Genomic DNA, 13,488 nt, shown 5'->3' with positions numbered 1-13,488 from the left:
ATACTCGCATACAGGTTTGTGATAGTTGGCTTAGTCAGTAGCTACAATTTCATCAATCTGAACATCAAGCAAGCCATCGTCAGAGATATGCACTCAGTACGATCAATTATGTAAGAACTCTACCGTGAGAGCAGCTATAATGTGAAGTGCCATATCAAGCATTTACAAAAGATTATTGTACAGCGGAATAATAAACCTGCAGACCATCTTCTTCTTACAGAGACTGTACTTCTGTTTCCTAACTTTTGGCTTTGACAAAAGTCTGTATTAAAAAAGACAAATGTGTTGAATCCATCTGTTGGCACTGCTGTTTGAAGATAATGAATTCCTGAGAAATAACACTCATGCACCATCCAGTATTTGGGGAAACCATTTACTCTAGAATGACAATTATAAACCAAACCATAAACAAAAGAAGGAAAATATACATGTGTTTGCATTGTGACCAGACTACACAAGGCCTTCTACTTCCACAGCTTCTTGATCGACATGTTCTTCTCACTGTCTTTCTGCATCACCTGGTGAAGAGGACACAGAACAGTATTAAGAGGCAGGTAGAAACAGTCATACAAGTATGCACATTAAAAATAAGAGGTGAGATTAGCTTTGAGCTAAGATACTCTTTACAAGAGAATGTTACACAAACCTTTGCCACGGCCATCTCAAAGTCCTCCTGGGTGACATGAACTCTCCTTTCTCTCAGAGCGTACATCCCTGCCTCTGTGCAAACACCCTAAAAACATACACAAGAAAATTAAGTCAAAGGCCTTTGTTTACCACCCTACTGCTACCATTTAATGGGCATATTCTCACCTTAACCTCAGCACCAGAGGCTCCAGGCATCAGCTCTGCAATCTTCCTCAGATGAATGCCTCGTGTCAGGTTCATCTTCCTGGAATGGATCTTCAAGATGTCCAGACGGGCCTAATAGTGCAGAATTAAGATATGCTCAAAACAAAACCGCCCACAGCATTTATGAGTTTGTGTATAAATACTGTGCAAGTGAGTACCTCTTCATTTGGAGGAGGGAACTCGATCTTCCTGTCGATCCTGCCTGGCCTGAGCAGAGCTGAGTCCAATATGTCAATACGGTTGGTGGCCATAATGACCTGAGAGAAAGAAATACAAAACAAATTGATGTATATTCATCTTGGCCCATCCATCATGGGATTACACAACACCACTGTTTTGCATATACAGAGCTTGTGAAAAAATATCAGTATCCTAAATGAGCTGGTCCCATTAAAAAAAAATGAGTTATTAGTGTAATTGGATAATGAAGGTGTATAAATAAATACTGCTAATGCATTTATAACACTAATGAAGTTGTAAAACCATAACTGGATGCTAGTATATAAACAGATGAAGATGTACCGATAAGACGAGTCTTCCAATGTTATGTTTTTGAAAATGCTAACGGATAATAAACACTTAAATATGTCGTTTTATACACTGCGGAGGTTGTGCGCTACCTTGATGTTCTTGGTGGCCTCGAAACCGTCCAGCTGATTGAGCAGCTCCAGCATTGTCCTCTGCACCTCACTGTCGCCGCCTGAGCCGCCCTCCAGGCGAGACGACCCGATGGAGTCGATCTCGTCCATGAAGATGATGGAAGGAGCATGTTCTCTGGCCATGACGAACAGCTCACGCACCATACGGGCACCTGCCGCAAGACAAGGAGGACCCCCGGTTATAAATTCAGATAATTTTAAAGAAATTAACCGAGAATGGAAAAGAATTTGATGAAAGTGTTGAGAAGAGACAGTCTCACCCTCTCCAATGAACTTCTGGACCAGCTCAGAGCCGGACACCCTGATGAAGGTACAGTCAGTGTGGTGGGCCACAGCTCTGGCCAGCAGGGTCTTCCCTGTACCCGGGGGGCCGTACAGCAGCACGCCCTGCACACATTCAAAACAGACATCAGAACCAACTGCACACGGACACATGGATACAACGGGACCAGAGTTGTTGTGTGGTCAAAACAAGACATCTGAAAACATCACCTCAATGTAGTTTTGACATTCTCCAAAAGATTTTGCTGGGATATATTCTCAACCCTTAGTTACCTTCTGTCTCTAACCTAATCTCAAAATGTGAGTTTAAACAACACACAGAGTGGCTGTAGACACTTGCTTATCTAAAAGGCCGTGGTTTGTGCTCTTGAGCACTATTAGCGCTCTCCTCAATCACTCACCTTAGGCTGTGCAATGCCTAAAGCCTCAAACAGCTCTGGGTGCTTGACGGGCAGCTCAATCACTTCTTTGATCTCCTTGATCTGCTTATCCAGGCCACCAATCATTTCATAGGTAGAGTCTGGCACCTTCTCCACCATCATAAGGGACACCAGAGGGTCCACCTTGTTGGGCAGGATCTTGTGCAGGGTGTAGCTGTCGTTTCGCAGAGCTACGCGGCAATTGGGAGTCACCTGATGCAGAAATGACAAAAGGGATGAGTTAATAGGAAAGCACACTTCTAGCCTAAGGTTTCCTGACATGAAATCCTCCTTTATCATCAATGACTGAATGTACAGGGTGGCAAATGTGGTTACAAATGAAAGGCATAGTGTGTTTTAACTGTTCTCTTTTGTTATGGTTAAGCGAACAGTGGGAAAACTATCCAAGGACTATTAACCATTATTGGGTAAACAACAACTATAATACTTACATCATTGATGTCAATGTTCTTGTCCACATCCACGACAAATTTCCCTTCTGGATGAACCTAAAAAATGATGAGGAGACATATTGATTTAAACTGTCAGCTAGTACTCAAGATAGTGTGGTACAAAGTACAAGTACACGGCATACCTTAACCAGCACTTTCTTCTTGTCCATGACCCTCACCACTTCCCCTACATAGGACCCCTGCTCTTGTAGTAACTGCAGCTCCTCACGAAGGAGACGCACTGAGAGACAAAGAGTAAAAATGTTATATTTTCACCCATGGGGAAATATTATGTCCAGCTTTATGTGATAGAATGAAATAATATTACAAAATATATGGAAATATTCGTGTGATGACAAACAGCGTACCTTTGGCGTTGAGCTCATTTCTCTGTGCCTGCAGACGTCTGAGATTCTGGCTCTTGTCATTTACTGTCAACTGTTGAGAAAACATTGGTTCAGGATTGACAGGCAAGCAGAAATTGTGCAATACAGTCAAAATAACAGCAGAGTTTGCAGATATAATATTTTCTTACCTGCAAGTCTTCTATCTTAGACAAGTAGTACTGCCGGAGACCTGAGCCACCTTTAATATCGCCCATCTCCATCTGTCAATGAAAATAATCCAACTTTATTTAACTCGTTTTTAGTTAACTGTTTGGTCTGTAAAATGTAAAAATGGTTCATCATAAGTTTTCAGAGTCCCAGTATTGACCAACAGTAGAAAACCTAAAGATATCCAATTCATATTACAAAAATAATCACATTTAAGAAGCTAGAGTTTTTGATGGATAAATGACAATTTTGTAAAAAATAATGCCAAATTTACGTTTGATTATCTACACAAATGTTTTGCGAATCTGTGAACAGCAACTCATGAAGCGGGGTTAGTAACGTTAGTGCTAAAATGTTCACTCGGTTAAGGTAACGCTACTTGACAGCGAGATATAGAAGCTAGAGACAGATAAGTGCAACAATACAATGATAAAATGGGCTAAACGTTAGCTTTACCCAGGACTCCATAAATAACTACTTAGGTAGTTTAAATCTGCTGACTAACATTAGGCTTGCTAACGTTAGTGTTAGCTAACTAGCTTAACGAACGCTTGGTGGTCCTAAAACTACTTTGTTATTTATGTTACGTATTTAACATACGTCGTACTCTTAACTTAATTATAGAGAACACGGATGCTGACAATCATTCAGAGTAGCTAGCTCAAGCTAGCTGTACGTTCAGTTGACAGTGAGCCTTGGCTAGCCAGTTAATGTTAGCTAGGTTAGCTACAATGAGACAGCAAACCGGCAGAATTGTAACGTACACATTTATAGTTTCGAATGAAGTAACATTTCACTATTTACAGCAGACTCGCACAGCCATTCCCCCTCACAGCCACTTTAAAAATACCATTCGACTTAAAACATAATAGCGACATCTCTTTGATAATATATTAACAATAAAACCAAGAAAACGACAGAAAAAAAATACACCTACATGATCGGCTCCGTATACCTCCATCTTGGATTTTTCTGCATCCGCTCGAGGAGAGGCATATTTCCGGAAGACTTCTTCTTCGGTGATTGTTTTTCACTGCGCACACTGCCCTCTACAGGCCTTTTTCAAAAACTACATATTCTTTTTCAGCCCCAACCGCTTTGCCTTTTGCTTTTAAGTTGCCGTTTTCATGACCTTATAACACGTTATAGCTAACTAAAACGATAAATAATTGAGTTTCAAGGCTTAATTTACTCTTAAAAACACATGTAGCATTTAACAACAAGTTTAATTCAGTGTAAACCTTTGGGCACATCTTTGTTTAGTACCATTTTCACCAAAGCTGAAACACAGATCTGTGAAGGGTGTAGGATGTATTTTGGTTGGCCGTTATTTGAGGAGTGGTATACCTGTCTATGCAGTTAAAGACAGGTAAGGTGAGCCCTACCTGAAAATATGAAAACCACATGAAACCGCTGCTCTGAGGAACCTGAGCTCTAGACCCGCCCTAACACGCACACTCAAGGCCCAGCCTTTGATCACACAGCTACAGTTGCACAGTAAAGGATATGAATATAAGTCTACGCCATTATTTTTAATAATAATACCATTGGCAACCTTGTAATATGCTCTATATCATGAAATAAGAAATAATTGCAAGTATATTTATTGTAAAAAATACTCAAAATGTATAAACGATAAAGGCCTTTGATTGATACACAACATGCAAACATTTTACAGAGGCTGTACAAAAAATATTTGTACACAACATTTCTCAAGTGCCTCAATTCTCAAGTGCCTTCTCCACAAAACAAATTTTGGCACAGCGATACCTCTTAATATAGAATGTTTAAAGACATTTAGGAAACCCCCTCATACAAAACTATAAACTGTTCACAACAATTTGGTGCATTGTTTAGTTGACACTCTACAACTGCATTCCTATTTTGTTAAGATCAGTTAAACTTCTTGGGAGATATTAAACTCCCAGGAAGAACCCTTTAATCTGAACAGCATGCCACAGTTCATAATCCTGACATTATAACAATAACCCTGCAACCCCAATAACAAACAAAAACAGCACGTAAACATCCAAGAAGTACAAAAAAAGAGCTGCTGACAAAGCAGACTCAAATAAAGAGCTCAATCGAGCTTTCTTAGTCAAGAAATGTTTCATTTCAAACTAATATATCCACCATGACAAAAAACAAACAGCACGTCAAATTATTGTTGGAATAAAAAGCTTCTTATTAATTCTCATCAGTCATGAGACATCTTAAGAATTCCTATGTTTTGTTTTTTTAAAGAATACAATACATATTTTCTACATAGATTTTTGAAATTAAAATATATATTTTTCTGGTGTACGACGTTTTCAGTACGGATATATTTTGCAGTTGCTCCTTTCTAAAGGTTATGGCTTTCAAATGTAAAGGTAAACAGACACCCTTTTCAAAATAGCACACAATGTGATGGCGAAAAGCACCTACACAGCACTGATGCTTACAAACATTCAAGCATATTGTACCGTGAACAAAACATATTGCAAAACAAGATTATTTGAATAGCCTAAAAGTGATAGGCAATGCAATGCAAACATATTATTAGGGACATGTTAATCACTTTGGTCCCAGAACTATTATCTTTTGTGTATCTCACTTAAATGCTGGTCTATCACACCATGTCACTGAGGATGGGTGTGTGAACATTTAGGCTGCAACATTAGCTTATTTCTTTCCCGGCAAATTCAAAATTCCAATTGAGTAAACATTAACATTTGATTAACCAAATTAAGCTGGCAGCGGAATATGTCTTTAGGTGAGTCGGATACCCAAAACCTGCTCCAACTCTTGTCTTCTCTGCTGCAACTGAAAAGGAAAAAGCGACAGCGTTAGTGCACATCAAAGCTAATCACAATATACACCTTACAATAAAACATCTATCAGACATGTACATCATTAAGAAGTGCATATTCGGCTGTGTGATTCCTTACTCTGGAGTAAACGTATCTGCCCACTGCCTCTGGTACCCAGGGAGCCTGGTAGAACTCAGTTCTCCTTTCCTCCTCTGGGTTTCCTGCCACATCCGTCATCAACTGACGAAAAAAGGAAATGTATCTTTCAACACGAAGAACCACAATTTCATGGATGCAGAAAACTTTCATTCCCAAATGCCAAAATAATATTGTAAATGGTCAATTTACTTTGGCAGTGAAGGCATTGAAGTCTCTCCATTTAATTTGAGAAAACAATGCTGCAAAATACTGTTGTTTTCACTTCCATTTGACTTTTGAACTCTGTTCTGAGTTAATTCATCCAGTTTGTGTCGGCACAGGAGCGTCATCGAGCAGGGAATTATAGGACTTGTCGGCTGTTAATTTGCCTCGGTGAACTGGCCATATAACGCCATCGCATACAAAGTATGTATTTTAAATAGTATTTTAGAGCATATTCCCGTCTGCAAACATGCTCCAAAAATACTTTGAAATAAAACTATTTAAAATTGGGAAAGAAAACCACTGACTGCACAAAATATATAAGCAAACACAAACATTGTTAGGGCTGTCATTAATACACTGATGATACAACAGTCATACAAGCTTAAAGAAGTGGAGGATACAGTGAGATACCTACAGAACAACCTTACTGAAATACCTCGACAAATATCTTCTTAAAAAACTACACAGCTAAAGATGTTGTAAGTAGACTTGAAAACATTATCAGTCGAACAATACTATGTGTAAAGAGACTCCTTTTGGGAAACATACAGCACATTAGTGATGGGAGCCAATGTTCACCTTCAGATCTCTGCTCTGAGACTTGAGCCAGTCCTGGATGAAGTCCTGAGGTTTATTGCTGAAGCTCAGCATAAAGTCTCTCTCGGTCTTCAGCTGGTTGATGTACTCAATCGTCTCGTGTATCTGCAGCGAAAACAACCAGTGCACTAAATGTAAAGACCTCATTTTGCTTTTATTACAATTCTCCTAAAAGCAAGTGTCTAGTGGCTGACTGGTAGGCCTTACCTTCATCTCCAGCGCAGCGATTTCCTGTTGGTTGGTTGTCGAGGACAGGAAACTGTTCATTTGTCCCTTCAGTGGGTCATCCACCTCCACATCGATGTCATAGCATGCTGTCTTCTTCTGATCTGTGGGGTCCACACTGCTCAGAGACGAAGAGACAGCAAAACCAAGTTCAAGTCAAGAATGCTGTTCAGGCAAACGTTTAAGAGCACGGTCCGAATTATGAAGCTCAAAAAACAAAAATCAAGATAATAAATGAGATCTGGACAACACAAACACAGAAAGAGGGATAATGATCAACATTGCCCTACCTAATCATGTGATTGATAATGATGGGTTCAGGGTGCTGCAGAAGGCCGGCCAGTTTCATGGGAATCTCCGAGAACCTCATGCGAGGACAGCTGAAGATCTGAACAGATTTGGTAAAAAAAAAAAACTGAGCAAAACTGGGAAGAAACCCTCAACATTTGCGAGGCTCTGCACATTTGATATAATTCATTACCAAATGATTTTGAATGCATTTTCAAATGTCAAAGCAACCGTGGGAAATGGCTAAGGTGGTCAGCTAGCGTCTCGCTGCCCCGCGTAGCTTTAACACCGTTCCTTTACCTGTCTGAAATAGCGGTTGCAGTTGATGTACTCCTTCTCATGACAATCCTGCAGCTTGTTGTTCTTGATGTAGAGCCACAGGGCTTGCATGATGCTGGCTCGCGTCTGTGTGTGCACACCCAGCAGACGAGCCAACCGTGGGTCCAGTTTGTACTGAGGGGGCTGAAAAATAAATAAAAAGGCATTGGAGCAAAGAAAGTGGTGGTTGAAAAAAATGCAAGTAAGTCATCCCATCAAGGGAGACGACTATTAGCGAGAAGGTAACTGAGCAAAGGTACCTGGTGGTCGAGCATGAGCAGGAGGGTACATTTAACGCTCACGTCGCCGGGCCTTTTGACTTGGAAACCATCCGTCTCCTGAGTAGTGGGCATTCTGTGCCACTGGAAGATAAAGTCAGAAGATTCGATTATCTATATTAAGTCCAATGAGAGCTAAAACTAAATCTAAGCTGAAATAAATACAGAAAGTGGGACTCATACAAGCAAGCGCTCACAGACTGTAGTGGCACGGTGCCAGTGTTTTTTTAAATGGTGCAATCGTTGGGTATCTGTTATTATAGATATTATAATAGATTCAGATTCATTAAATAAATATGGTGGGATATCGTCAATATTCAAGAGCTCTTGGATTGACTCCAAAAGCTTTAAGGATTCCAGCTGAACTCCCCCTTTGTTGATCAGTGCATTTTGGCCTAAAATGTTCTGAGACGGATGCATCACATGCCTTTAAAATGATGTCATACCTCTACTAAGTGGTTGTCAGGTCCATAGAGCTCCTTATCGAGCTCGATCACCAGGCTTTTGAAGAAAGATGAGAACTTCCTCTTCTGCTTGCCAGGCTAGGGAAAAAAAGTGCAAAAGAGAGAGAGAGCCTGTTATCCATCTACGTCTCCTTATTGTGCTGTGTCAGTCTGTGCGGCCGCATTGTTTAGCTCTGACCACATTGGGGGGGGGGGGGGCGAAGCACAAAACTGTAGACAACTAGAAAAAGCTGTTGCGCCCCCGCCTTCTCCAAAGCCCCGTCAAAGTCTGTTTGCACAACATGACCCCTCTCACTCCATCCCTCACATCGCTTTTCTTTTTCTGTTACTCCATGCAAAACTCCTACGCATGCCTAAACCAAATGAGTGAAAAGAAAATCCTCCTTCATGTGGCCCCAGATGACACAATGAGAGGAGCTGGAATTGATGGAGGGAGGGGAGGCTTGTCAGATGGTATGTAACGGCCGGTGGTTTCAATTCCTTGTTTCGAAAGAGAACATGAGCTTGTGTGTGTGTGTGTGTGCGTGCGTGTGTGTGTGTGTGAGGAGTTGAGGGTTGGAGTGGGGAGAGCTGCAAACACACATCTGGTTGCGTGGTCAGAGCCAAGGACACAGGCCAAACAGAGCTGAATGGCTGAAGTTTTTTCAGAAACTAAATAACACACACTGAAATACTTGGGAGTCAGACCACGCTGGGATAACGGAGAAACGGAGCAAGACGATTCAAATGAAGAAAGGGGTTCACGTACTTCCTCCAGAAGTTTCCCCTCCACTCTCAGTTCCCAGGAGGACACCTTCTCTGCCTCCTCGCCCTCGGGTTTGCTGGGGGTGTACGTGTTCGAAATGTAGATCCTGAGCTTACGTTTTTGCTGCGTCATAGAGATGAACAAGCACAGATATCAGGAACTCAAACAAAAATGAACCATGACAAGTTTGAATAAAGCTGCATTTGGAATTTAGACATTTTGTTAAGCTGCATTTGGTGATCGGTGAAGAAGGATCTTCAAGAAAACATGGCAGTCAATGTATATACATTCTCTTCATGAAGCCTGAAAGTTATTTCAAATGATCCTTTTCAGTATTGTAAAATCTGACAATGCACTCTTAATTGTACCATAATGGGCTTCTTGATGGCCTCCTGAATCTCCATACGCTTTCGGGCGATGGTCTGATCCAGTTTCCTCTCAAACGCCAAGAGATCCATGTAGGCCTGGGACTCTGGGACCAGGTCTCGAATCTAAAGAGCCAACAGCAATGAATGAATATTAAGGGACGACAGCCAACTGTGAAGAAACTGAATCCATCTAAATCATGATTGGGGGGGTAAAAACGTTGTTACCCTCTGTGGGAGAACCTTGTCAGCCATCTTGCGTCTTTTTGCTCTAAAAATCCAAAAGAAAATATTATAAACAAGATGATTTCCAAAGCACTATATGTTCATTTAATTTAAAAAAACACACATGAACTGACCACATGAACTATATGCTTTCTCTAACATATAATGTGTCATCATTTAGGATTTGCCTTTATGAAAGGATGACCTTCATTCACCAATAAACAAAGGAATGACACGTAAAATATTAACAGAAAGACCTAACTTACTTCATTTGATTATCAATTATCTTTGAAGACTTCACAGTGCAATAAGGAAACCTTGGCCAGTGCTCCCTCTTCGTTAACTTCCACCGAATGATCACCTTGGACTCTGACCCATCATCATCATCACTATTGACTTCATAGAAGTCGTTTTGTTTCTTTAATTAAATTACACAGTTCCCCCTCGTTAGGACTAAATTGAATTCCCAAGCTCATTATTAAGAATTTAGATCGCTGCTTCGGGCACTGCGGCACACCGGTCCTTCTGAGGATTTGTGTTATGAGATAGAGCTTTAAAGACAAGAGGTTATTTGTGGATGAACTGTAAATGCAGCCTCACATCATGGATCGCCACATTTATGAGCGTGATATCACTGAGCCGTTTGAAGTCAAAAATATCCACTCGTGTCTACCGCTTTGAAAGCAAAGACGAGTCATGAGATACTCCCATCCTCGTGTCTGTGTGATCTGCTTTTAACAGCTCAGAGACTTCACAAGCAGACTGCAGAGAGACAAACACATCCTGAATGAATGGTGGTGTTGTTGTATCGTTAATGAGCCATAACAGGCTAAATTAGCCACCGAATCGTTATGACTGTATGACTTCTACGGTGTTATGTAGAGAAATGTATATTTACAATTCAATGATTTTCGTTTTTACATGAACTATAATTTGCAAAACATTTCCCACTAGAGGTTGTGTTCGTTCAGAATCTTTTAAGTACACAAACGTACTGCTGTAGTAGTTGTCCTGGCTGAGGAACACATCACTAGAAAGGTCTTTAATCATGTTTGCTGTGAATGAGGAGGACAAACACCCATTTTCATCACGAAACATTCCTCTTTTAAAATTCATGATCCTCATGAACACTTTTCCGGTATCATTACATCATAAAAAAGCTACAAAATAACAAGAAGAAGAAGAAATCCAACTCTTTGACTTCGGCTTTACACCAATATTTTGTTTTAGTCAGGCAAAATTTGGAAAATTAGGTTTTGTATCTCTACGTTTTTAAAAGAAGAGTATATGTTTCAGGAAATATGATGTGCATGAAAGAGTAAGAGTGAAAGGAAATACTTAATTGTTGTTTACTGTTACTGTTGCTTAAAGAAAAAGTTGAATTAATTGGTAACAATCTTAATAACTGTAAATAAGCACCATTCCCTGATTTGGCCCCAGGCTGTGTTGATCAATTAACCTAGACATTATTCCGATCCCTCTCTTCTTCTTCTTCTCTCATAAAAACACTCTCACTTCTTCACAGTTTACCCTCGTCTCAGGCCTCCCAGTGCCTCTTGCTGCTGCTGTTGATGCAGATGAAGGAACCGTTTCCGCGAGGCGTCCATGCTTAGAGGCAGCATGCCTTGCCGCATGGGCATGTTCCCACCACCGTAAGAAGGACCGGGCAGCTGGCCCCCCATTGACCCCATGGGGCCCCCCGCTCTGTTGGATGGCATCCCCGGGCGCTGAAGAAAAAAAAAGCTGAAGCTGATTTCACGTTCAAAATGTTCAATTACTGAAAAACAAGTTTCTTTCTCCAGACCTTTTCTCGTACTCACTACTCTCCTTTTGAAGAAAAGCGTGGTTATGAAAATAAGCTTGTATGTGAATGCTGTAGTTACATTTTGTTCCTGCAGAACTGGTTTACAAAAGATGGGTTTATGCTCCCAATGTGATGATTCTGACATCAGATTTAAAGCTAATTGGGAGAGAAATGATGATTTCCTATAGTACATTGTGTGTAGCACAACTACTAGCACTAGTCATAGTATAAAAACAAAAGTGAAAAGGAATATTTTGCATAAATGTACAGTACGTGCAGATTCAATAACCTAGAGAACAGCAATTTAAACAAGTTTTTTATTGCGATGTTTTTTGTGACGTGCATGTATGTATTTATATTTTTTTCTGTAATGACATCTGTTGTATGCATGTGTGTATAATGGCTAATTTCTTGATTTCCCAATCTTTATCTGGTCATATAACTCAGTAATAGTCTGACATAAACCACATTGAAGAGACTTATCACCAATGTAATGGTCTTAACAGTGCTACTTCCTTTGTTTGGTCCCTCCTTTAACAAAACAGCACACATCTGAACCCATATGGCTCTAGCTAACAAACACGAGACACCTGTAATAATGCATATTAACTAAAGACCACGTGGTGGTAACACTGGGATAATATATGCAGCCTTAGCTCTGACAGATGATGGGTGATGATGAACTTACTTTTGTTTTCAAGCTAACTGACAGGAGGCTGAGGGCAGCCACGTGAGTTTCTCTTTCACGCGCGCACAAAACATTGATTTGTAATACTAATTATACATTAAACGTCCAAATACTTAAAAGGTAAATCACTATAAACGCCATATATATATATATATATATATATATATATATATATATATATATATATATATATATATATATATATATATATATATATATATATATATATACATATATATATATATATAAAAGAAAAGTTGCACTTAATTCACTGGTGGCAGTAAGTACAGTACAAAGCATATTCAAATGCGGAAGTAGCGTCCGCACCTTGATATTTAAAAACAAATTCTGAGCTTTTACTTTAATATGTCAAGCCAAAACTGCATATTCTTTTAATGTTTTCATCCAAATGTAGGACTGCATGTACTCTTAAAAGCAGCATAAAGTTGAGCCTCAGTAAAGCTAATTTAACAGACTACCGCCGCCTTTATCTGAGCACATTCCCCTATTTAGTGAAGAGACATTGAGCAGAAAACCAACCTGGTACTGGGGCGCGTTGTTCATGCTCCGGGGGTATCCCGCCGGAGCCTGCTGCATGCCCGACATCCTCATACCCGCAGCATGCCCAACATTCATGGGGCTCACGTTCAGATTCATGTGAGTGAATCCTCTCGATGCCATCTTCTGGATCCACAAGTGGTTTTTAAAAGTGACGGAAACTTCCGGCACCAAATGTCGGTCCACAAAGAAGTCAATGAAGCTACTTAACGAACGTACGCTGGTACAAATCTTAAAGTGCGCTACAGTTACTTTAAATGAGGTCGGGTTGTGGTTTGACAGCAAGCACACTATCAACAAAAAGCTAGCTAATGTTAGCTCGTTTCCTACCGTGTCAAGTTCCGGGGTTTGCTTCTGGCTACAACTGTTTGTTTTCTGGAGAGCAAAGTGGCGTCTGTTGTGTTTGTCACCTCCTCTCCTCGTTCCTAAGTCCTAACATCGCGCACTAGCAGCTATTTCAGCGAGGCTGATGTTAACGACTGACATATGACAAACTGAGTGTCTATTTAGCAATACCGGGAAGTATTCTTGTTGTAACTGCCTACCTACACGCACACACA

At 40.4% G+C, this 13,488-nt stretch overlaps 2 protein-coding genes across 2 annotated transcripts; both read right to left on the bottom strand.

The window, feature by feature from the left end:
• Positions 1–357: 357 nt before the first annotated feature.
• On the bottom strand, positions 358–4,237 carry psmc5 (proteasome 26S subunit, ATPase 5). Its single transcript, XM_076093724.1, has 12 exons — positions 4,156–4,237; positions 3,200–3,271; positions 3,033–3,102; positions 2,808–2,905; positions 2,665–2,721; positions 2,195–2,425; positions 1,772–1,898; positions 1,473–1,663; positions 1,011–1,109; positions 814–924; positions 647–733; positions 358–518 (listed from the first exon to the last, which is right to left on the bottom strand). The coding sequence occupies exons 1-12, from the start codon at positions 4,177–4,179 to the stop codon at positions 465–467; spliced, it is 1,221 nt and encodes a 406-aa protein (XP_075949839.1). The 5' UTR covers positions 4,180–4,237; the 3' UTR covers positions 358–464.
• Positions 4,238–4,806: 569 nt separating this feature from the next.
• On the bottom strand, positions 4,807–13,488 carry smarcd2 (SWI/SNF related BAF chromatin remodeling complex subunit D2). Its single transcript, XM_076093722.1, has 13 exons — positions 12,911–13,488; positions 11,409–11,605; positions 9,882–9,924; positions 9,657–9,779; positions 9,292–9,411; positions 8,526–8,621; positions 8,062–8,163; positions 7,784–7,945; positions 7,486–7,583; positions 7,178–7,313; positions 6,953–7,075; positions 6,149–6,250; positions 4,807–6,023 (listed from the first exon to the last, which is right to left on the bottom strand). The coding sequence occupies exons 1-13, from the start codon at positions 13,049–13,051 to the stop codon at positions 5,970–5,972; spliced, it is 1,497 nt and encodes a 498-aa protein (XP_075949837.1). The 5' UTR covers positions 13,052–13,488; the 3' UTR covers positions 4,807–5,969.

Source organism: Anarhichas minor, unplaced genomic scaffold (assembly GCF_050575085.1).
Source record: "Anarhichas minor isolate MPS153535 unplaced genomic scaffold, ASM5057508v1 ptg000017l, whole genome shotgun sequence".
NCBI lineage: Eukaryota > Metazoa > Chordata > Actinopteri > Perciformes > Anarhichadidae > Anarhichas > Anarhichas minor.
Note: the sequence above shows the minus strand (reverse complement) of the source record. Positions and strands in the feature narration are given on the sequence as shown.